The sequence below is a fragment of the Myxine glutinosa genome, chromosome 3 (genome assembly GCF_964187855.1).
Source record: "Myxine glutinosa chromosome 3, kmMyxGlut1.1, whole genome shotgun sequence".
NCBI lineage: Eukaryota > Metazoa > Chordata > Myxini > Myxiniformes > Myxinidae > Myxine > Myxine glutinosa.
The window spans coordinates 65,952,522-65,977,699 of record NC_136263.1 but is presented as its reverse complement, the minus strand read 5'-3'; the positions used below and the strand labels follow the sequence as shown (position 1 = coordinate 65,977,699).

General features: G+C 46.2%; 1 protein-coding gene across 4 annotated transcripts in view; it reads left to right on the top strand.

Annotated features, from left to right (window-relative positions):
• LOC137423493 (extracellular calcium-sensing receptor-like) overlaps window positions 1–25,178 on the top strand; it is a 65,981-nt gene that overhangs the window by 25,510 nt on the left and 15,293 nt on the right. For 3 of the 4 annotated variants that reach the window (XM_068110727.2, XM_078774153.1, XM_068110726.2), the window contains exon 3: window positions 24,142–24,354. The exons of the other annotated variant lie outside the window; for it this stretch is intronic. In XM_068110727.2, coding sequence (XP_067966828.2) covers window positions 24,142–24,354 — 213 coding nt within the window. The remainder of the gene's footprint in view (window positions 1–24,141; window positions 24,355–25,178) is intronic. 4 annotated transcript variants of the gene reach the window in all.

Here is a 25,178-nt window from a genome sequence, read left to right as displayed (position 1 = left end):
TGTACAAAGTGTAATAAATTGCCCTGTTATTTCTGGTTTCTCCTTCATCCGATCGTCCTAGTCTTTTCTCCATTGGGTAAACGCGGCTCGATTCGGAACCGCTATAATCGGGTTAGCCATTGTTAACAGCTCGGATCGCGGATCGCTATCCGCTCGGCGCTTCCACCTGATATCCGTGATTCGAGTGTGAGTTATTCCCTCGTTTCCAATCGGCGTTAGTACTTAGGTAGTAGTGAATCCCTAGGCCTTAAAACCCTACCTAACGCTGCCCGGGAAGGACATTATAACTTCCAGGATTGCGTCGGCCAGATCAAAGACAAGGGGATTAACCCCTTCTTCATAAGGGGAGAGCCGACGTCGGAGATCCGCAACGATATACAGACTTGGCATTTAATATGGAATATTTTTTTTGTGGGGGTGAACTTACTTTTCAAGATGTCTTAGAACCAAAAGTTCATTGGAATTATGTTGAAATTATTCTAGATTTTGTTAATGTGACCTTTAAAAGAAACAAAAACCACATTTGACATTTCGAAACAAATAAATTGATCCTTGAAAGTGATGTAAACTGATATCGAACTCAATTCATGGACAGTACTGTGTTAAACTTCTGTACGTTTTCCAGAAGTATCTCTTTATTTTGGACATTAGGCAAAAATTTTTTTAACAAAAGCAAAAGTTAAATTACGACTGGGATTACGGACAGTAAAATTACAGTTCAGTACTTCGTGTAACCCCCACGAGCATTCAGGAGAGCACGTACACGTTGAGGCATGCTGTCCACGAGATTTGCCAAGGTTTGGACAGGAATCGCTTGCCATGCAGTGACAATAGCCTGCTGCAATTCTAGCACAGAGGTCGGCTGCTGGTCCAAGTGGTCGATTTGACGCATTAATTCTGCCCACAAGTTCTCTTTCGGATTCATATCCAGGGACATGGCAGGTCACTCCATATCCTCTACACCACTGTCAGCAAGAAAGTGTTGGATCATGTGAGCACGATGAGGCCATGCATTGTCATCTTGGAAGACAAAGTTTCCTCGAAAGGCTGCACGAGCAAATGGAAGCAATGTTTCTTCCAGAATGGCCCTGCACTTGAACTGGTTCAGGTTTCCATTCAGAACAACCAGGTCAGTTTTGCCCCCTGCATGAAAAGCAGCCCAAACGGTCACCCCACCACCTCCAGTTTGGCCTCTTGGCACTATACAATCTTTGTTGTAGGATTCATGCACTTGTCTGTGCACTCGGACGCGGCCATCTGGACGATAGACCAGAAATCTAGACTCGTCACTGAAGATCACGTGATTCCAGTGTCCTGGCTACCATTGACGGTGCTATCTGGCCCACTGCAATCGGCACTGGCGGTGTTGTCTGGTCAGGCGTGGCTTTCTCAGGGGACGCCTGGCACGATAGCCTGGTTGAACCAGTCGTTGGTTGACTCGCCTTCTCGATACAGGCACATTTGTCAGTTGCTGCCACTCAGCCCGAAGCCGATTAGCTGACTTGGTACGGCCATTGCGGACTAACCGGTGCAGCTGGCGATCAACCCTCCTTGTGGTTCTGCGGGGACGTCCTGGCCTCGGTATTGGAGTGGGGACACCCCTCTGAGCATTTCGTTTCAGGATCTTTGACACCTGACCATGAGTGATGCCATACTGCCGAGCAACAGCACGCTGCTTCATGCCGTAATTTCGTAAAGCCACCACTCCATGACAAACAGCATTGTCAAGTTGACGGACCATCTCCAGAGGAAGCGGCAATAACTTTTGTATATATATATATATATATATATATATATATATATATATATATATATATATATATATATATATATATATATATATATATATGTATATATATATATATATATATGTTGGAACCCATCTGTGGATCGGTCCCATCGGCGGATGGGTCTGACCCATTTGCGGATCCGCAGATGGGCGACCCATCTGTGGATCCGCAAACGGGTCAGACCCATCGCTGAGGGCCTCATAGAATCACATAGGGCCTCATAGAATCACACTGAGGGCCTCATAGAATCACATGATGCGTTATTGTGTTTATATAATTGACAATGCCCCGATTACGAAGCCACACCTTCATCTTTAGCTTCGGGGTGATTAAGGCATGCCAGAAATTGCTATATAAACAATGGAGAGCTGAGTCTGCCAGTGCCACCAGCGAAGTAGACCAGCGTTTTTAAATGGAGCGACATTATCTTATTTTTATCTTATCGACAAACGGTTATCGACAAACCACATGTCACGGACTGCTTTATAAACATTTATGACATCAATTGCTTATTTTTAGGTTCAAATAAACATACTCATCCACCATTGATGCATACACATTCCTTCAAGGTGAACAACACATCCGCAGATGGCGCAGACCCATCGGCCGATGGGTCTGCATTGTCATTTCTCGTGCATCCACAGATGGGTCGCCCATCTGCGGATCCGCAAACAGGTCAGACCCATCGGCCGATGGGACCGATCCACAGATGGGTTCCAACATATATATATATATATATATATGTATATATATATATATATATATATATATATATATATATATATATATATATATATATATATATATATATATATATATATATATATATATATATATATATATATCCAGACTTGGCATTTAATATGGAATATTTTTTTTTTCTTAATAATAATAATAATAATAATAATTCATTTATTTTGTATAGCGCTTTTCAAGAAGCCCAAAGGCGCTTAAAACAACCAGGTGTGGGTTTATTTTCTGAACTCAGTATATCAATCTGGTGAGTTTCTTTTACCCTTCGGTGATGTCTTTGTTGAAAGAACCAGGTCACTGATTGTCTTTCGCAGCAAGAAGTCAATAACAGGATTATATCACAGGTGGCGTGACAAAATGTAAGGACAGGTACATTTGACGATTGGCTTCACAATCGGGTATATAAGGGTTGTTGCGTTCTGTATTAGTGTAAAACAACTGCTGCACGTCTACAAAATTTATTGCCGCTTCCTCTGGAGATGGTCCGTCAACTTGACAATGCTGTTTGTCATGGAGTGGTGGCTTTACGAAATTCTGGCATGAAACAGCGTGCTATTGCTCGGCAGTATGGCATCACTCAAGGTCAGGTGTCAAAGATCCTGAAACAAAATGCTCAGAGGGGTGTCTCTACTCCAATACCAAGGACAGGACGTCCACGCAGAACCACAAGGAGAGATGATCGCCAGCTGCACCGGTTAGTCTGCAATGGCCGTACCAAGTCAGCTAATCGGCTTAGGGCTGAGTGGCAGCAACTGACAAATGTGCCTGTATCCAGAAGGCTAGTCAACCAACGACTGGTTCCAGCAGGCTATCGTGCCAGGTGTCCCCTGAGAAAGCCACGCCTGACCAGACAACACAGCCAGCGCCGATTGCATTGGGCCAGAGAGCACCGTCAATGGCAGCCAGGACACTGGAATCACGTGACCTTCAGTGACGAGTCTAGATTTCTGGTCTATCATCAAGATGGCCGCGTCCGAGTGTGCAGACAAGTGCATGAAGCCCCAAACAAAGATTGTATAGTGCCAAGAGTCCAAGCTGGAGGTGGTGGGGTGACCGTTTGGGCTGCTTTTCATGCAGGGGGCAAAACTGACCTGGTTTTTTTTTTTTTTTTTTTTTTTTTTTGTATACAAGATCGAGGCTCGTGAAAGAGCGAACATTAATCACACAGAAAGACAAACAGACACATAAAACAAATAACATCGGGAGCGGTAGACAAGATGGGGAGAGAGGGGGAAGGACACAAACACAACATTTGAGAGCAGGGACCGAGAGACATGGAGACATCGAGAGATCTGTGGGAGGGAGAGGGCTTTGGGGGGGGGGCATGTGAAGGGGGGGGAGGCATGTGAAGGGGGGGGGGGGGTGGGAGAGGTATAAACATATGGACACTGCCAGGATTTCCAGGAAAGAAGTTGGAATTTCAAACAAGGTGGATCTGGGGTGAATTAGTGGGGGTAGAAAAGATCAAGGTTATGGATGGGGGAAGATAAGAGATGGTGGTGAACAGCTGTTTTAAAGACCTGGAGGGAGGAGAGGGATTGAGGGGAGTGTGGGAGTTTGTTCCACAGGCGGGAGAAAAGAGGAATGAAAGAGTGAAGGTGAGCAGAGAGCCGAGATTTCGGCAGTTTAACCATCAGAGGGTTGCTGGCAGATCTTGTGCGACCTGTAGGAATATTTGGGGGACAGAGCACAGAGAGAGCTGGGGGAGCAAGGCCGGAGAGGAGTCAGTAGAAGACAGAAAGGCCACCTACCTGCCTGCGGTGAGTGAGTGAAAGGCCCTCAGAGATAGCTTCATCACGGGAGATTCCAATGATTTTGAAAGCTTTGGATTCAACAGCGTGAAGCCGAGCCAGGTGTGAGGCAGGAGCACCAGCCCATAGGGGAGAACAGTATTCCATTGAGCTGCGAATGAAAGCCTTGTATGTGGTGAGGAGCTCAGGTGTGCCGAGGAAGGACTTCGCACGACGGAGGATGCCCAGTCGGCGACTGGCTTTGGAGGCCAGCTTGGAAATGTGGTTTTCCCAAGAAAGATCATGGCAGATAGTGAGACCCAAAAAGCTTGAGTGACAGAACTTCTTGGAGAGGATTGTTGAGAAAGTAGATGGGAGGGTTGTCCAGTCGATCTTTTCGGAGAGTCATAGTAAGAGAGTGAGATTTGTCAGGATTGAAAGACATGTTCCACTTGTTTGACCAGTCTGTGATTTTGTCCAGGTCTTCAGAGAGTGAGGAGGCTGCAGACTGCCGATCTGAGGGAAGAGGAATGGAGCGGCAGAGAGTGGAGTCATCAGCAAAGAGATAGAGAGGATTTTCCAGAGAGTCAGAGAGATCATTGATAAAGACCAGAAAAAGCACAGGGCCCAGCACACTTCCTTGGGGAACTCCAGCCTGAACAGGAAGGGGAGATGAGAGAAATCCATTCAGGGCCACACGTTGACTACGACCAGAGAGGAAGTCCGCAAGCCATGCATGGAGATTTCCATGGATACCATAGGAGGAGAGTTTGGTGAGCAGAGCTGGGTGCCAGACCGTATCAAAGGCCCTTGATATGTCAAGGGAGACAGCTCTGATTTCCTGTTTGGCATTGAGGACCTCCATCCATTGTTGAGACAGCAGAAGCAGCATGTCCAGAGTAGAGTGACCTGGTCTGAAACCAAATTGATGATCAGAGATCAAGCCATTGGAGAAGTGGAAAGATTTCATATCCGAAGCAATGATGGATTCCATGACTTTGCTGATAATTGGGAGCAGGCTGATTGGTCTGTAGTTGCAAGGATCTGTTTTTGCACCTTTTTTGTGTAAAGCGGTAATGTTAGCTGATTTCCAGGATGCTGGCAGATGACCTTGAGCAAAAGATAGGGTGAAAAGAACAGAGAGAGGGTGAGATAGAGCGGCAGAGCAGGATTTTAGGACCCGTGGGCTGATGCCGTCTGGTCCAGTTGCAGAATCAGAGTCGAGGTTTGACAAAAACTCCTCCACCTTGTCAGGAGAGAAGGACACAGAGTCCAGGAGCAGTTGGGTTCGACTGGGAAAGGTGGGAACAGAGAGAGATGGGTTTGGGACTAAGGATTTTGAGGCGAACACAGAGTTGAGGCATTCGGCTTTGTCACGTGCGATGTCAACTGTGTGGCCATTTGAGGTAAGGGAGGGGATGGAGGGGGAACAAACACCAGAAACGGATTTGACCAGACGCCACCAGGATTTGGAGGAAGGAGACAGGTTTGAGAGTTCATTCTTGAGTGAGGAGAGATAGTGCTTCCTGGCACTCCTGAGGGTAGACACACACTTGTTCCGAGCTTGGTGGAAGGAACTGAGATTTCCTTCAGTTGGATTAGCCTTCCAAGAGGCAAAGGCAAGTTGTTTCAGGGCAACTGCCTCACCACAAGATTCAGTGTACCATGGACGGGAGGAAGGGTAAGACAATTGAAGGCGAGATGGGATAAATCTGTGCATGAGAGAGATCAGTTTGCTTTGGAAGAATTCCCAGGAAGAATTGATGTCAGAGGCAGTGGAGATGGGAGACCAATCCAGACGATTGATGGCTGCTTGAAGACCGTCCCAGTCGGCCTGAGTGAAATGCCAGACTCGTCGACGCTGAGGAGGCTCTCTGAGAATGGCCAGAGAGATGTCCACTTTGACAAGCACATGATCAGAAGAACCGATTGGAGCAGAAGAAGAGCAGCAGACATTAGCAGGGAAGTTTGTCATAACCAAGTCTAGAAGAGAAGATACTCCATTGGCTGAGATCCGGGTCGGGAAATTGACAGATTGTGTCAATCCCAGTGAGTCACAGAAGTCCTTTGCTGAGGTGCCATGACTAGTGAGAGAGGAACCCACACCCATCCAGGTGGCATGATGACAGTTGAAGTCACCACATATGAGGAAGAGAGAGTTGGGATGAGTGGATAGAAGTTGGTCCATGTTGTCAGACATTGAAATGTAGATGGAGTCATCACTGTTTGGGGGACGGTACAGAACACATATGAACAAAAGGTGGGAGCGGAGAGGAAGCCGTAACCAGAGGTACTCCTGCGGGTGAGGAGGAAAGAGAGCAGTGCAAGGAGAGTGAGGAAGAGAGTTTTTGACAAAGATAGCCACCCCACCACCAGGCCGAGGCTCAGGTCTATCATACCGGAGGAGGGAGTAACCAGGAAGAGATATTAAGGAATCAGAGACATCTTGAAGGAGGAAAGTCTCTGTTAAGCAGATCAAGTCTGGATTGTCAGAAGCAACCTGTATGGAGAGATCAGTCAGGTTTGAGCGAAGGCCCCGGATGTTTGAGGTCCATACCGTTAATGAAGAGAGAGGGGGAGCATCGGGTACAGGACAGGGGAGGGGAGGAGTAGGGTAAGATGAAGGATGAGAGGGGGAGGTAGGGAGAGCAGTTGATAGTGTTTCAGATGTTGCAGAAGAGTTCCAAGAAAGGGAAGGATGAGGAGGATGAAAGGTTTGATGGTGAAGGGATGCGGCACAGTGAGGGGTTGTTTGAGGGGGGGCCGAGGAAAGTAGAAGGTTTGGGGGGGTGGAGGTATGAGATAGAAGGGAGACGAAGTGGGGAGGAGGCAGCTTGGAGGAGGAGGGGGGAGGAGAGAGAATTGGAGAGGAATGGTATGGGGGGAGAATTGAAAGGGAGGGATTGGGGGGGAGTTTTGAAGGGGAGGAGTGAGGGGGGAGTTTAGGAGGGGAGGGGCAAGGGGGGAGTTTTGGAGGGAAGGGGAAAGGGGGGAGATCAGGAGTGGAGGGGCAAGGGGGGGGGATTAGGAGGGGAGGGGCAAAGGGGAAGTTTAGGAGGGGAAGGGCAAGGGGGGAGTTCAGGAGTGGAGGGGCAAGGGGGGAGTTTAAGAGTGGAGGGGCAAGGGGGAAGTTTCGGAGTGTAGGTGCAAGGGGGGGGATTTGGATGGGAGGGGCAAGAGGGAGTTTAGAAAGTGGATGATTAATGAAAGACGAACATTGATAACAAATTGGGTTTGTTGTGATTTTCAAGTTAGCAATCCGATTCAGAACGATGGAGGAGGGATGGAATGAATGTGAATTTAGACCATGTAGTGAGGGAGACGTATAAGATATTGAATTTCTTTTTTTTGAAGTGGAATGAGTTGGAGAGGAAATTGAGAAAAGCCTTTTAAATAGGAAGAAAAACAGCGTGTTGTAATATACCACTGAATAAAAAACAGAAGGGGAAAGGTTAAACATATTTAAATAATATTTAAACAGAACTATGAACAATCTTATATGCACAAAAATACCAACGGGGGGAGAGCCGAGAGGGACACCACGAGTCACGTGAACAGGGCAAACGGTGGATGGCAAGGAGATAATGGGGGTGGGGCGAACAGCACACCTGGACAGAAAATACAGGATGAGACAACAGTACACGTGGAGAAAATAAAATAAATGTTTTTGGTTTTTTTGTTTTTTTTGGGGGGGGGGGGGGGTGGGGATTTAGAACGTTAGACAGTATTATGTTCGGGGTAGAAGGGAAAAAACCAAGAGCCAAGCAAAACACGCTTGAGTTAATAAAACACCGACGGGGGTACAACTACAAGGCCACACACGAGGAGCAGAACACGATTAATTAAATACGAGTTACAGGAAATTCAAACCAAAACTAACTATAATCAAACAATATCGCATGGACGATAAAATAACGAGTTGAAATTTGACAATCTATCTGGGGAAATGGGGGAGAAACACGTGGTCGAAGAACGAACGAACGAATAAGAATGAATAAACGAATGAGCACAGAGAAGGTAATGTCTTTTTTTTTTGTTTTTTTGAGTTGAGATTTACATAAGGAAGTAGGCTTTGGGGTGGAAAGACTGCGAAAACAGAGAACGAAAGTTATTGGATCACAAACGACAGGCGCTGAGAGAAAAACAAAGCCTCAAGGTTGTACAGTGTACACTGTACAAGACCTCAAGACGACACGAATTAACACGATTTTCAATACAGGTATGAAAGATTTGCACCGAAAATCTTTGACGGGACAATATACGTACATACACCATAAAAGAAATACAGTTATAACGAAAATACAAATTGGAACAATTACTTAACTTCGAATGGCCAATTACTTATGAATGGAAACCTGAACCAGTTCAAGCACAGGGCCATTCTGGAAGAAACATTGCTTCCATTTGTTCTTGCAGCCTTTCGAGGAAACTTTGCCTTCCAAGATGACAATGCATGGCCTCATCGTGCTCGCGTGATCCAACACTTTCTTGCTGACCGTGGTGTAGAGCATATGGAGTGGCCTGCCATGTCCCCGGATATGAATCCGATAGAGAACTTGTCGGCAGAATTAACGCGTCAAATCGACAACTTGGACCAGCAGCCTGCCTCTGTGCGTGAATTGCAGCAGGCTATTGTAACTGCATGGCAAGCGATTCCTGTCCAAACCTGGGCAAATCTCATGAACAGCATGCCTCAACGTGTACGTGCTCTCCTGAATGCTCGTGGGGGTTACACAAAGTACTGAACTGTAATTTTACTGTCCGTAATCCCAGTCGTAATTTAACTTTTGTTTTTGTTAAAAAATTTTTTGGCTAATGTGCAAAATAAAGAGATACTTCTGGAAAACGCACAGAAGTTTAACACAGTACTGTCCGTGAATTGAGTTCGATATCAGTTTACATCACTTTCAAGGATCAATTTATTTGCTTCGAAATGTCAAATGTGGTTTTTGTTTCTTTTCAAGGTCACATTAACAAAATCTAGAATAATTTCAACATAATTCCAATGCACTTTTGGTTCTAAGTCATCTTGAAAAGTAAGGTCACCCCCACAAAAATAAGATTCCATATTAAATGCCAAGTCTGTATATATATATATATATATATATATATATATATATATATATATATATATATATATATATATATATATATATATATATATATACTGTATATATATATATATATATATATATACTGTATATATATATATATATATATATATATATATATATATATATATATATATATATATATATATATATATATATATATATATATATTGTTACGGACACGGTTTTTGGATGTTATTTTACCGAGCGGTGGTGTATTTAACCGCGTCCGAACAGTTACTCCCCGATTAGAACCCGATTCCAACCGAACGTTGACTAATCGCGCTACAGATATTCAATTGGGAAACCTCTAAGCGACCGAAAGAGAAGAAGAGAGAAGAAAGACAGAGTTTGGAGGAAGAACAGATTTATTATACACACACAAGCAATATTTTAGAGCGACCAATATTATTTACAGCAATAGATGGAAAAGAGCAGTCACACAGTGCATTGTTAACTTATTCTATTTCATTTACTTAATCCCCAAGACAAACGAGTAGGACAGGACGTTCACACTCACACGGTGGATATTGCAGGCAGGTAATGGCTCGAGGTTGATTGCTTGAGAGGAAGGCAAGGTCGGAGGCAGCAGCTTTCAACCCCTCGCGGTTTTGGCGGGAAAACCTCCGTCGCGTATCCGCGGCCGTCACGCGCTGGCTCGGCACACCTGCTCCTCTTCCTGGGGTGGAGCCGTCTCCCTCCGTTCAGCGCGTCTCTCCAACGACAGGGGATATTGCAGGCAGGTAGGTAGGGCTTGCGGTGGATTGCGCTCCTCTTCCAGGTCATCCCCCAGCGTATCTCTCAAGGCCTCTCCTTGGTGCAGCCTCGTTGCTCCTCTCCAGCTCATCTCCAGTCATCTCGCAAAGCAGTCCCTTACAGTCGCTTTTATCACCTCCGGCGGAATTAAGCCGCCGGCTCCGAGGGCACGCCTACCGGGTCACTCACCGCGGTGTTGATTGGCTGTTAGGGCCGGTTCACTCCTGCCCTCTTCTGACGAGGTGGAGACACGCCTTTCTTCTCCAACCTTACCTCGTGGCCAATGGTGGTTGAAGAGAAAAACCGACCAAAATGCGGAAGGCAAATGGAAGGGAGGTTTTTTGGGGAAATTGGAAGGGCCTACGCTTATTTTGTTTGATACAATGCAAAGTCAATCTAGTGGAAAACACATACTTAGCCTACATGGAATAAGGAAATACACTATTTAAAAGATATATCGTGACCTGCGTGTATGTTCTATGAAATTAATTAGGAGGACGGCTGCGACCATTATTTACATTACCAGGATGTTACCATACCAAAACCATACTCTTCACATCCGTTACCCTTCCTCCAAAATTGTTACACTCCTCAAAACCCGTTACACTTCTCAAAACCCGTTACACTTCTCAAAATCGTTACACTGCACCCTCCTTTCTTCAGGCACGTCCTCGGGCCTACTAGACTTAACTGAGTGTGACATGTAGGTGTAATTCCCTCTACAATTAACCTGACCCTGAGTGTGACAATTTTAAAACACAAATAAGTATGTCCCCCTATTGCATTGCATCCTGTCTAACAGACTCAAGCCCACAGCTAACCGAATTACGGAATTATTCTGAAACTATACATTTACGGTGGGGAGCATTATTTACAATGACGTGATTTCTTATTTACAACGCAACCCAGGACCTGTGTGTTTTTTCTTTTCTTTTTAGGGAACAAGAGAAAGAAATTCCTGTTGGGAGGGAGGAGACAGCACGCATTGCATCGATGCACCAGTACCAATACCACCAAAGCACCCAAAAGCACCACAAGCACCACAAAGCACCACTCGGTGCGCAGTCACCATGGTTCATAATAAACACAACCAAACAACTGGTGGTGGTCTTCCCCTTGTCTGCTGGGCCGATGTTCTTCCTGACGTCTTCTGGCTTCATGCGGCCTATTTGGACATAATAAAAAGCACAACTTGTGTTCGTTTTTTATTATTATTTAGGGCCTCAGGGGCCAACTAAGGGTGGTCCACCTGTTTGGCATAGGTGCCACCTTACCGAGGTCCGCAAGCAAGATTCCCTGGCCACTATGGCCGGTCTCCAACAGAGGTGCTCTGCCCCAGAACCTGGGGTCCATCAAGTGGTACTTGGCCGCCGAACAGCGGTCCATAAAGTGGTACATCAACGCAATGCGTGCTGGTTCTGGGAATCTCGGGCGCACAATGGCCACCTCACGCACGCTCCCCTCGGCACCCAATGGCGCACAGGTCATGTGGGAGACAAAAGAAAGACAATTGAGCGAGGGGTAAGGTCACAAGGGTACACGTCAAACAAGGCAATGCAAGGTGAAATGCGTACGGAGGGCGAAGTGAGAAAGCTCGTCCCTACCGTACGTCACCCCCCTGTCACCTACACTACCCTTGCTCTTACCCCATATTTACAAAATCTACCCATTTACAAATTCGTCACTACTGTCACGTCTTCCCCATATTTCCCTTATACCAAATTCGTCACCACAATCCCTCTACTTCAAAATTTGCCATCATCAAATTCATCATCAATCCTCATAAGGAGGCAGAGATGGAACATCAAAGCACAATGTCACACCCACGTCATGATGCGTCTCACAATCCAAACATTTGCATCATAAAAAATAATCAAAACATGGCATGGTGTGGAGTACCTGTCACCTCAGGTGAGTGGATGCAGATGGTGCGAGGAGATCCTTCATCCTAACTATCCTCTAAATGACTTTAACACACTTTACACTACCCGGGGTCTTTCCCTGCCAATTCATTGGCCAACTTACACTATGGGTTCTAATAACCAATTCCCATTGGCCAAACTGTGGTGCTCCTCAATTTGGGGTCTCACTCCCCCGATTCATCTCCCGGTGCTCTAGCACAATTTCTGGGCTGCGACGTGTACCTCTCCCAACAGGTCTACCCACCTGCACACCTCCACCACTGTAGTTGCCACCCGAGCTTACCTAGCTCCTCACCCTAACCTAACTACCTGGGGACAGCCCCTCTCCTGGCTCTGTCACCCCATGGTGCCCTCTGGCACTGGGCTACCCGGGTCCGTCCTCCGGATCCTCGGGCCCCATCCACAACAACTACTACCGGCTCCCAGAGCCCACCTGCGGCCTCACCTGGCCGACATCCTTACAGTGGTGGAGTGCCCAAACCAACTACACACACTAACAGGCTACACGCCCAGCCATTTCCACAACACCACCGCACCCATCCACATACCATTCTGTCACCCGCACCACAGATGCCAATATCCAACCACAATTTACCTGTACCCTCTACCTAACACTTCACTACCCGCCCCGGGTATCCGTGATGGGGGTCCACTCTTCCCCCATTCACACCTTCGCACCATCCACTCCACTCCACAATTTCCACCATACCCACTCCACGACCATCCATTGGCCAATACTCCATACCATTTATTCCATACACCTGTCCTCCATTCACCTGTCGTTGCACACCTGTGCAATCTCACCTGGTGCCACCTGCACCCTCCTTTCTTCCTGGACCATTTGGTCAACACAACACGCAATCACCACTACTCCCTCATACACTGCTCCACACACCTGTTCAGTTGCACACCTGTGCAATCACACCTGTTCCATTCTCACCTGTTCAATCCTCACACACACGGCATCATCTCAGCTAACTACTCCCCTCTGAAACTTGCGCTTCCCAGTCGTCCCTTTAAACTATTGCGCTCCCACGTCATTATAATCCACACTAATCTACCTGCGTCCCCACTACAGGTATCAGTCACTAACTAACCTTAACGTCACCTAATGTCATCTTCTAGGGCCCTATCAATATAACCTAACCCACCCGGGCTAGTTTTCACTGCCATAAACCCCATAAGCTATTGCTCCTTTGCCCCCACGTCTGTGAGGGATGGTGGATTTGCCATCCCACCACATCGGGGGTCTCTCACTATAAATTTTGCTCGTCCAAATGCCAACCAATTCAAAAAATTTTCATTTACTGCCAATTCTACTCACTTTTCGAAATTTCGTATCAATTCACTATCACGATCACCATCATCACAGTCCGCTATATCCTAGCCTCGGTGCGTCATGACATCATTAAACTCGGCTTCGTAAAGCCGAGCAATGAATTCGGGTGGTTTGGTTGCCTGCAGGTTGAATCCGTCCGGCTTTCGGTTCAAGGGAGGTGGTTTGGTTGGACCGAGGCTCCACGCACCATCTCGGCGCGGCACCTTGCGGTCCCGGGCCCGATGGCTCAATCTCCCCCGGTCGGAACCCCGTCCCCACGAGGGGGCACCGTTCCGCCTCCTCCCACTCGCCCTCGAACCGGACCGGTCGCCTCGCCCGGCAAAGCCCGGACTCGACCGTGCGGGGCGGGGCCAAGCCCGAATCGGCAACGACGCTTCGAAGAGAAGCGACGCAGCATCGACCCGCGCCGGGCCTCGCACCCAACAAAGCACCCCCCCTCGCACCGAGCGCTCGCATCGGCTATCCGTCGCCCTAACCGCTAACCTGGTTACCGTCGATGCTTTACTAAGTTTACTTGCATGCTTACAAGCATACGCTACCCCTTTCACCCTCACAAAACCTGGCGTTCCAACGCCGTTCGTACATTCCACCAACGCTCTCCCTGTTACACACCATACCTCTCGCGCACACTCTCCCGTTACACCCTCTGTAACACTCACCACAGACGTACACTTTCTCGTTACATCCTCTGTAACACTCACCACAGGTGTACACTCTCTCGTTACTTCCTCCGTAACACTCACCACAGGTGTACACTCTCGTTACTTCCTCCGTAACACTCACCACAGGTGTACACTCTCTCGTTACTTCCTTCGTAACACTCACCACAGGTGTACACTCTCTCGTTACTTCCTCTGTAACACTCACCACAGACGTACACTTTCTCGTTACATCCTCTGTAACACTCACCACAGGTGTACACTCTCTCGTTACTTCCTCCGTAACACTCACCACAGGTGTACACTCTCTCGTTACTTCCTCCGTAACACTCACCACAGACGTACACTTCCTCGTTACATCCTCTGTAACACTCACCACAGGTGTACACTCTCTCGTTACTTCCTCCGTAACACTCACCACAGGTGTACACTCTCTCGTTACTTCCTCCGTAACACTCACCACACCGCGCTTCCATGTACCCCCTCGCACACGCGCTTCAACCGGCTCACTCCTGACGGCACACTCACTCCTCGGCGTGCACTTTTTCCTCACACACCCCATGGTCGGACATTCTCGCACACCTCTTTTTTCGCACACCTGACCTGTCACACACTTCACCAACGGCCTTTCACGAACACCCGGATCCAAACCAATCCCCAAGCCGACTGAAGCTTTCCTCACATCATATACATTGCCACTCACCTCCGTACTTCGTCTCCGCCCCTCCTTTGCCACCTGCAAACTCTTTATTTGGTTAGTGAGCATCACATCATGATTTGAACACAGACCTTGTACATAATCCATTTCTCCCTGCAATTCCCGGGCTACCTCCGTCATCTCTTCAATTTTAATTATTCCCGCTACTGCTTTTTCTTTATTAACCTCGGCGACCGCTGGCTCTAACAAAACACCCTCCTCTACCTCAGCGGTCGCCGGCTTTTCTAAACCCCGTGTCGCGATTTCTACCCCCGTCATTGTACCCGTGCTTTCCTCCGCTTCGCTCAACCAGCGCTTTTCGACCCGCTTTACCTCGTCGTGCACCGATGTGCCTCTCCCGCCTCCCATGCCATCTACGAACTCCCCCATTTTTTTTATGCTGTCGTTTATTTGCTCCCGATATCCCTCCGGGTTGTCCTTTGCTTCCTTCCTCCTTTTTTTCATGTCGATTCCCTGGGTAGCCATCATTGCATCCAATCCCCTACTGTCACCCTTCATAGATGCCATGAAATGCGTCATAAATAGGCAAAAGTCCATTGGCACTGCGGGCTCGACTGCCGCGACTAAATTTGGTGCCGCAACAACCATGTGCGCGAGGACGCCATCTTGTGCACCTGATACCCCCTCAACCACACCTTCTTTACTCTCCTCCACCATTTTCCCCACTTACATTTCCCCGAGGTCCTGGGTCGATTCTACCCCGTCTATTTCCCCCACCGACATCCGATCGCCTTGATTGTCCATGGCGCGATCTCAAAATTCGGGTTTTATAAAACAACACAATTTCGGCAGCTCGTAATTTTGACCAAAAATTTTTTTTAAACTTTGGGCCTAACAAATTTAGTCCCAGGTTCGAATCCAACTCCTCGACACCAATTGTTACGGACTAACACAATTGGTGTCCAAAATTTGGGCTAAATAAATTTAGTCCCAGGTTCGAATCCCACCTCCTGACAACCAATTGTTACGGACACGGTTTTTGGATGTTATTTTACCGAGCGGTGGTGTATTTAACCGCGTCCGAACAGTTACTCCCCGATTAGAACCCGATTCCAACCGAACGTTGACTAATCGCGCTACAGATATTCAATTGGGAAACCTCTAAAGCGACCGAAAGAGAAGAAGAGAGAAGAAAGACAGAGTTTGGAGGAAGAACAGATTTATTATACACACACAAGCAATATTTTAGAGCGACCAATATTATTTACAGCAATAGATGGAAAAGAGCAGTCACACAGTGCATTGTTAACTTATTCTATTTCATTTACTTAATCCCCAAGACAAACGAGTAGGACAGGACGTTCACACTCACACGGTGGATATTGCAGGCAGGTAATGGCTCGAGGTTGATTGCTTGAGAGGAAGGCAAGGTCGGAGGCAGCAGCTTTCAACCCCTCGCGGTTTTGGCGGGAAAACCTCCGTCGCGTATCCGCGGCCGTCACGCGCTGGCTCGGCACACCTGCTCCTCTTCCTGGGGTGGAGCCGTCTCCCTCCGTTCAGCGCGTCTCTCCAACGACAGGGGATATTGCAGGCAGGTAGGTAGGGCTTGCGGTGGATTGCGCTCCTCTTCCAGGTCATCCCCCAGCGTATCTCTCAAGGCCTCTCCTTGGTGCAGCCTCGTTGCTCCTCTCCAGCTCATCTCCAGTCATCTCGCAAAGCAGTCCCTTACAGTCGCTTTTATCACCTCCGGCGGAATTAAGCCGCCGGCTCCGAGGGCACGCCTACCGGGTCACTCACCGCGGTGTTGATTGGCTGTTAGGGCCGGTTCACTCCTGCCCTCTTCTGACGAGGTGGAGACACGCCTTTCTTCTCCAACCTTACCTCGTGGCCAATGGTGGTTGAAGAGAAAAACCGACCAAAATGCGGAAGGCAAATGGAAGGGAGGTTTTTTGGGGAAATTGGAAGGGCCTACGCTTATTTTGTTTGATACAATGCAAAGTCAATCTAGTGGAAAACACATACTTAGCCTACATGGAATAAGGAAATACACTATTTAAAAGATATATCGTGACCTGCGTGTATGTTCTATGAAATTAATTAGGAGGACGGCTGCGACCATTATTTACATTACCAGGATGTTACCATACCAAAACCATACTCTTCACATCCGTTACCCTTCCTCCAAAATTGTTACACTCCTCAAAACCCGTTACACTTCTCAAAACCCGTTACACTTCTCAAAATCGTTACAATATATATACTATATATATGTATATTGTTACGGACTTCGCCTTAATGATTGTTGTTATGAGTAATGAGTATTGTTGCTGGTTCGAAGTATTCTAAATATTATGCTTATTGTGACTTAAGGGAAAGGGTTGTTGTGAGTAAAAGATTTAAAAGCGCTCCTGGTAAAATGTGGCCGGAAATCCGGATCGAGACCGGAAGAGGTGGAGCGAAGAAAAGGAAGTGGGAGGAGATCGGAAAAAGAGGTGGTGGTGGAGGCTCCGGGCCGAGCGCTCGACGTACAGTGTGAGGGAACCTTGCGTCCTTGAAAGGAAGTTCGGTCGATAAGAAATATCGCCGGAGTGCGGGGAGCCTGTGTCGCCGGGTACTCTCATTGAGGTCCCGGAGGATCCAGGCCTTGAGAACCCGGGTTGGAGTGAAAGCCGTCCGCCATTTTGGCCATGCGAGCACCCTGCAGGGAACAGGCTTTCGTCGTGTCGGCTGAGCATTATTCCCTGGCTGGATTGCCGGGAACGGCTGTGCCAGAAAGGGACACGTGAGAATTATACGGAGGCTCGCGGGTTGAACCGCAACATGTACGTCGGAGCGCAGCTTTGTGAGGTTCCTCGCCACCGCTGTGCTGCTGGGGGCTGAGCCCGTGACCTCGGGGTCGTCTCGCTCGTCCACGCCTCAATTGACCACCGGGCCTCGACTCCCTGATCGCGGGAGCGCACAGAGACATTGGGACTTCGCCTTGGAGGGGAGCAGAGACATTGGGGGAGGTGCCGTGAGTGGGGTTAAGGGGGCTTGACAAGGATATTATCGTAAGATTTGAAAGTAGGGGTGATTGCCCCATTGCTGTATGGCTCTTTGTGTGTGATTTATAATATTGACTGGTTTGCTTTTAACTTGGTGTGGTTGCATCATTGGTTCGGCTGTTTCATTTGCTGGTTCCATTGAGGGACGTTATTTGCTGGGTTTCAACCAGGGATAACACATCTTTCTGCCGGGGACCCTCTCGGGGTTCGGAGGTCCACCGAGACCAGAGGTAAGGGGGGGGGGGGCGTAACAATATATATATATATATATATATATTGTAACGGATTTGAGAAGTGTAACGGATTTGAGAAGTGTAACAATTTTGAGAAAGTGTAACGAATGTGAAAAGTATGGTTTTGTTGTGTGTAACACCCTCGTAATGTAAAGAATGGTCGCAGCTCGTCCTCTTAGTTAATTCCATAAACCTACACACAGGACACGATATATCCTTTTAAATAGTTAGTCCCTTATTCTCTGTGTAGGCTAAGGATGTGTTTCCCACTAGTTTGACTCTTCATTGCACCGAATTAAATAAGAGTAGGCCCTCCGACGCCCCATGGCAGCTTCCAAGTGCCAGGTTTGCACTTTGCTGCATTTTCATCTGCCGTCCACTTTGCAGCAGTTGATTCCATTACGCACGAGGTAACGCCGAAGAAGAAAGGCGGGTCTCCACCTCGTCATAGAGGGGAGGAGTAAGTCGGCCCCGCTCATCCAACCCAGAACGAGGGGTTTGGCTTGAGGGGGCGGAGAGAGAACGTTTGGGGAAGGTTCGAAAAGGGTGAAGGGCGGGGCCTATATAACCCGCTGCGGGATGCTCCCAAAAAGGAGATAAGGAGAGAAGGGATGAGTTCTGGGTCCAGGAGATGCGCTGGAGACGAGCAGGTGTGACCGAGCCGCCGTGAGACGTGCCGCGCTGCAGGAGAAACGGACCGGGGCAACGCAAGGAGCGCACGAGGCAGCAGTACAGAGAAAGGAACTTCGCCCGCGCAGTTTGGGACCAAAGCTCGGCTTCTGGACGGCGGTGCCTTCTGGCCCGACCGTGCCCAGCACCCGCTGAACCTTCCTTGCCTCTGAAAGCCACCCATCTCCAAGCCATTCCTTCCTGCCTGCATTTCCCCGTGTAAGTGTGATCGTCCGTCTGTCTTTAATGTTGTCCTGGGGTTTATTAATTAAGCTTGAATAGGTAAGCTAATGATTTCACTGTGTGTCTACTCCTTCCATTTTCTGTATATAACCGACTGCTCTCGTTGCTTTGGCTTGTGAAAATACTTAATAAATCCTGTTATTCCTCCGTACTTCTTCTTCTTCTTCATTCTCGTTCGGTCGCTTTAGAGGTTTCCATATTGAGTAGCTGCGGCGCGATACGGCCAAAGTTTGGGGTGAATCGGGTTTTAGTCAGGGAAGCACTGTTCGGTCGCGGAGCCTCCGCTCGGCAAACATACCATCTTTAACCGCGTACCGTAACAATATATATATATATATATATATATATATATATATATATATATATATATATATATATGTATATATATATATATGTAGGAAGTCCATTTAGACTTCCATATGTGACAAGGAAGAATTGATTCGATTTTGTTGAAGATCCGAATTCCGGATACGAGAGTAAGTTATTCTTCACTATTAAGAGATGGGGCCAAAAACAATATATAGCACGATACTTCAAAACTTTGTGGATGACTTGTAACAAAACTAGGTGGATGAATTGGTTCGGTGACAAGAACAATTTTATGAGATTTTGGTTAAAGGTCTGGATGCAGATCCGGCCTATCAGTGGGATATAAAACGTAAACTGTTCAGCCTGGTGGAGATATGTACTCTACGAGTGCCGTTCTTTGCTTGTGTACTCCTTCTGTGCACTATTATATATTTTTCTATTGATGAGAGAATTGTTACTATATATAATTTTGTGTTCTCCTTTCATGTCTATCACATTTTATTCCGCTGCGCTCGCAAAGTGAAAAGCAGGGTTAGGCATTTGTTGGTGTACGTGTGGCATGTCTGAATTTTTAAAATTCATTTTCTCAGCAACCGTTGGTCCGATTGACACGAAATTGTACCATCGGAGCTCCTCCACCTGGTATAATTTTTTTATTCATAATTATGACGTCATAGGTCACGTGGAATGGACGCCGTCTTGGAAATACGTTACACCTCTATATCTCCCAAACCTCTCAATGGAAAAAGTTGAAACGAGGCTCATTGTGTGAAGAACTCCCTATGGGGAATAAGATATGTTTAAATTTATATGAGAGAATATAAATTATATTAGAGAATATAAATGTATGATTTAATCGCTCACGTGGTCTGGCAGCCATATGGGATCGCAATAAATAAATAAATAAATAAAACATTCAAAAACAGAAGAGTTGCCTCACACCAACTTGACTGCGCAGGTTAAGTATTCTGTGAATAACATCTATTTCTATAGGATTCCTGGTCTCATACCTTTGGAACAGCTACATTACAGTTCCAAGTCCTGCTTCTTTTTCCATCCCGGAAAAATGGGCTTTGAAAACGGGCATTTTTATGAATAAACAGACACTAATTTTTGTTCCAAGCAAATTGATTTCGTATTCCAACCAAGTAAATCAATTACTAGCTTTCCAATGGTATCATTTTTTAAATTTTATTCTACGATAGCAAGACCCCTTTGGAATAAAGCATCATGGACAGACGCGTCACCTTTTAGTAATAGCTTGTGCAACTCCCCATTCCCCCCCCCGCCCTTCCCATGCCCCATCCCCCCTAGCCCTCTCCCTCCCACAGATCTCCCGATGTCCCTGTTCTCTACTGTTGTACTTGTGTGCTTCCCTCTCTCTCCCCATCTTGTCTCCCGCTCCCTTTATCATATGTTTTATGTCTCAGTTTGTTTTTATGTGATTAATGTTAGCTCATACACGAGCCTCGATCTTGTATAAAAATAAAAGGGTAATCACAGTTCGAGATACAAATAGAAAAGCAACGCAACATTCTGGCAGTGACTTCTCCTATCAGATGCATGGGCTCAGAAATTTCTTGGAAAGTCTAGACTCTAGATGACATCACGTATCTCTGAAGGCCACAAGACGAGCTTTAATATTTACACTGAATGATTCATATAAAGTCATTTTCAAAGTCATAACAATATCGAAGTTGAAATATTTTTAAAACGCATTTTCTATCACTCTACTATATTTCTGTTGTCCTTTTGCAGGACAAATTCTCTTGGAAACGAAAGCTCGAGTGATTATACTTCTGTGGCATTATAAGGATGTAATCCCTTTTGGTGAGATGTATTTGAGGCACAATCTGACCCTCAGGACATGGCTGGGTTTCATTGACACTCCCTTCATTAAAATGCCCCGCTATGCATCGGTCTACCAGGGGGCTCTGGGATTTGAGATGAAAACAGGTTTTGTGCCAGATCTGAAAGAGTTCTTGAGCAGCCTTTTACCGAGGCAACTACCATTGACCGAAATAATGGCTACGGTGCATCAATTCAATGGAAGTCTACTGGAGAGGTTGGAAACCCCAAGTGCGGTGCAATAATAATGTGGCAATAATAGCGATACACCTGATGATGCTTTTGCTGATTAAAAAAATTGTTTTTCCTGAACAGCAAACATGACTTGAAAGGAAATAATCAGGAATGTGATCTCCATGGCTCGAGTGCAATTACTCACACCATTCCATCTCTGGAGGTCACCGCATGTCTTGCCTCCAGTAACAAATCTCATTCTCTTGATCAATTGCCCACCCTGAAGGCAATTACAAGTGAGCTCGGTGCAGAAGGAGGTCAACCTTTAACGGACAGTAAGATTATTCCTCAATCATTAACTCAAAGGAACTTCTCACATGGAAAGATTCTCACCACGGAAAAGGACTCGCAGCGACTCCTTCCACTAGATGCCTGGGCTGAGATCTTCAATTGTACATGGGGTGCCATCGGTGAGGATCGAGCCCCTTGTACTGGGGCCGAAAGCCTGCGAGAGACCACCAACTCGTTCACAGACGTGTCTCGATTCCAATATGGATTCACAACGTACCTGGCTGTCTACACGGTAGCCTATGCCCTACGAGACATGCGTGCTTGTAGTCATGGACAGGGACCTTTTGAAAATGGTTCCTGTGCTTTGCCTTATGGATTTGAGCCCTGGCAGGTACATCACATACAGCATCTGGATTTTCCTTGTATAACTAATGCATCGTCTCCAATCTGCTTAAATAATCCAAACGACTATTGTACGATTCGACGTTCTTTATCAAATGTGCTGGCTGTAAAAATAATAATCATGCTTAATTCATAGGTGAGTTGTGATGAGTACATTGGTGTATACTCCTTTTATGTGTCTTGCTGTGAAAGCCTGGACATTTGCAAAAAACAAATCAGTACAGGATGAAGATGGTGGGAGTGGGTGATAGAAAGTTGAGTAAGGTCCGCAAACTTAGGCCACTGGTGTGTGTGTGTGTGTGTGTGTGTGTGTGTGTGTGTGTGTGTGTGTGTGTGTGTGTGTGTGTGTGTGTGTGTGTGCAAACTTGAAGCCTCCATCCTGAATATGTTTGAAACTGCCATCTTTCAGTGAAGACGTGTACTCACGTGCATATGTTTGTATGTGATATACAGTGCCTTCAGAAAGTATTCACACCTCTTGACTTTTTCACATTTTGTTGTGTTACAGCGTGAATTTCAAATGGGTTAAATTGATGTTTTTTTGTCATTGATCCACAAATAATACCCCGTAATGTCAAAGTGTAATTTTACTTTTAGAAATTTATCTATAATAATTAAACGTACAATACAGAAATATCTAATTTAGAGAATTATTCAACTCCTTCAACCCGCTGAGTCAATACTTCGTAGAAGTGCCTTTGGCAGCGATTTGAGCTTCGAGCCTTCTTGGGTATGTCTATCAGCTTTGCACATCTGTATTTGGGCAGTTTCTCCCATTCTTGTACATTTGCTCAAGCTCTGTCAAGTTGGATGGGGTTGGCATCGGTTCAAAACGAGTCAAAACAGAAATCTTCGTCTTTCCACAGATTCTCAATGGGATTCAAGTCTGGGCTTTGGCCGGGCCACTCAAGGACTTTCACGTTTTTGTTCTGAAGCCTACCGAGTGTTTCTTTGGCTGTATGCTTGGGTTATTGTCCTGTTGGAACGAAAATCTTTGCTGCAGTCTGAGGTCTTTTGTACTCTGAAGCAGACTTTCCTCAAAGATTTGCCTGTATTTGGCTCCATTCATTATTCCCTCCATCCTTACAAGTCTCCCAGTCCCTGCCACTGAAAAGCATCTCCATAGCATGATGCTGCTACCAGCATACTTCATGGTCGGGATGGTGTTAAATGGGTGATCAGCTGTGCCCCGTTTCCGCCAGACATAGTGCTTTGTATTCAGGCCAAAGTGGCCAATTTTGTCTCACACCACATAATATTTTGCCTCATGCTCAGAGTCTTTCAGATGCATTTTTGCAAACTCTAGGTGTGCTGTCATGGGCCTTTTTCTCAGAAGTGACTTCCATCTGGCCACTCTCCCATAAAGCATATATTTGTGAAGTGTTGCAGAGACTGTTGTCCTTCCGGCAAGATCTCCCACCGCAGCCAAAGAATGCTGTAGTTCTGTCAGTGATTATTGGGTTCTTGTTCACCTCCCTAACAAAGGTGCTTGCTCTGTTGCTCAATTTGTTCAGACCGCCAGTACCAGGAAGAGTTTGTGTAGTTCCATATTCTCTCCATTTTCTAACGATGGAGCTCACCGTGCTATTGGGAACTTTCAACACTCTATAAATTGTTTTATACCCTTCCCTAGATCTATGCCTCCTCACAATTCTATCTCAGAGTTATACGGCCAGTTCCTTGGACTTCCTGGTAGAGTTTCTGCTCTGACATGCACTGTCAGCTGTGGGACCTTATAGAGAAAGGTGTGTTTCTTTCTAAACCATGTCCAATCAATTGAATTGGTCACAGGTGGGCTCCAATCAGGTTGTAGAGACATCTCAAGGATGATCAAAGGAGGATGCACCTGAGCTCAATTTGGAGTATCATTGCAAAGGGGTTGAATACTTATTGACTCTAGGCGTTTCAGCTCTTCATTTTTCATTAACCTGTTAAAATTTCTCGATAAAAAATTCCACGTTGACATTGCGGGGTATTGTGTTGATCGGTGACAAAACATTTAAATTTAATCCAATTTAAATTCGGGCTGTAACACAACAAAATGTGAAAAAGTCAAGGGGTGTGAATACTTTCTGAAGGTAATGCAATTACATATTCAATGTTACATGCCATTTCCTGTAATTGGTCGAATTTCCATTGTACTGTACTCACAAAAGTTTTCTGTCATACCAAGCACAATAGTAATGAGTCGATTTGCCTCTTGCCTGCAGCTTCTGTTGTACATTAGAAATGTGAGGTTTACAAACAGCTTGGGAGAAGAGCAGTGGTTCGATGAGAATGGAGACCCTCCACCCAGATACGAACTTGTGAATGTGAAAATAGACAACAGGACTTCTGTGCTCAATGTGGTAGGGTCGTTTGACTTAAACAAAGGCCTACAAGTGGACCTTCCCCAAGTGTGGTGGAACAGCGAGTGTCAGGAGGTGTGAAAGTTATTTTATTTTATATTTTTGGTTGTCCATTCTGGTTGTCCATTGTTCTGTTTATTTCACTGTTTGTACATTTATTAAAAGCTTTCTTGTTCCATATCAGCCTTCCTTTCACTCTGGTGAATAAGTGAACTTGAAACCTCTATCATGAATGTGTCTGAACCTATAACCATCATTCAGTGACAACAACATTTTGATTGTCTTTTAGCCTCTGTTGGACTTAGTCTGTAACGAGGGCTTATGGATTGGGTTTCGGCCGTCCGTCTGTCTGTGAGTGCGTCTGCAAACATATATCGGACATGTATGGACCAATTTCGTTCATCCTTTACACAAAGACAATACATGATGGTACACATATGCACATCATTTGTTTTCCAGATCAGGTCCAAGATGGCCGAATGGTGGCCATTTCTTTAGTTAAACGTGTCCCCAACCATTTCTCGGACATGCGTCGTCTGATTTTGTTCAAACTTGGCAAAAGCACAGTACAATATGGCATACATGTGCATCTCACCTTATTTTACAATTCATCAAAGATGGCCGACCGGTAGGCTGGCGGCCATTTTAGTTGTAAAAATCCCAATATTGAACATGTCCTCAACAATTGATTGGACATGCATGGACCGATTTTGTTAAAATTTGACGGTCGGATATCAGGTGGAAACGACATTTTATATCTTTTTTTCCTTATTCAGTGTCCTTTCATTATTGCACAAATAAGCATTTCACCCTTTCGTTGAGGTGGACTTTCATGCGTCAGTGTTACGGATTCGTCACTTCCGTTGTTGTGGTTTTCATCCACTGTAAACATTTTTGAT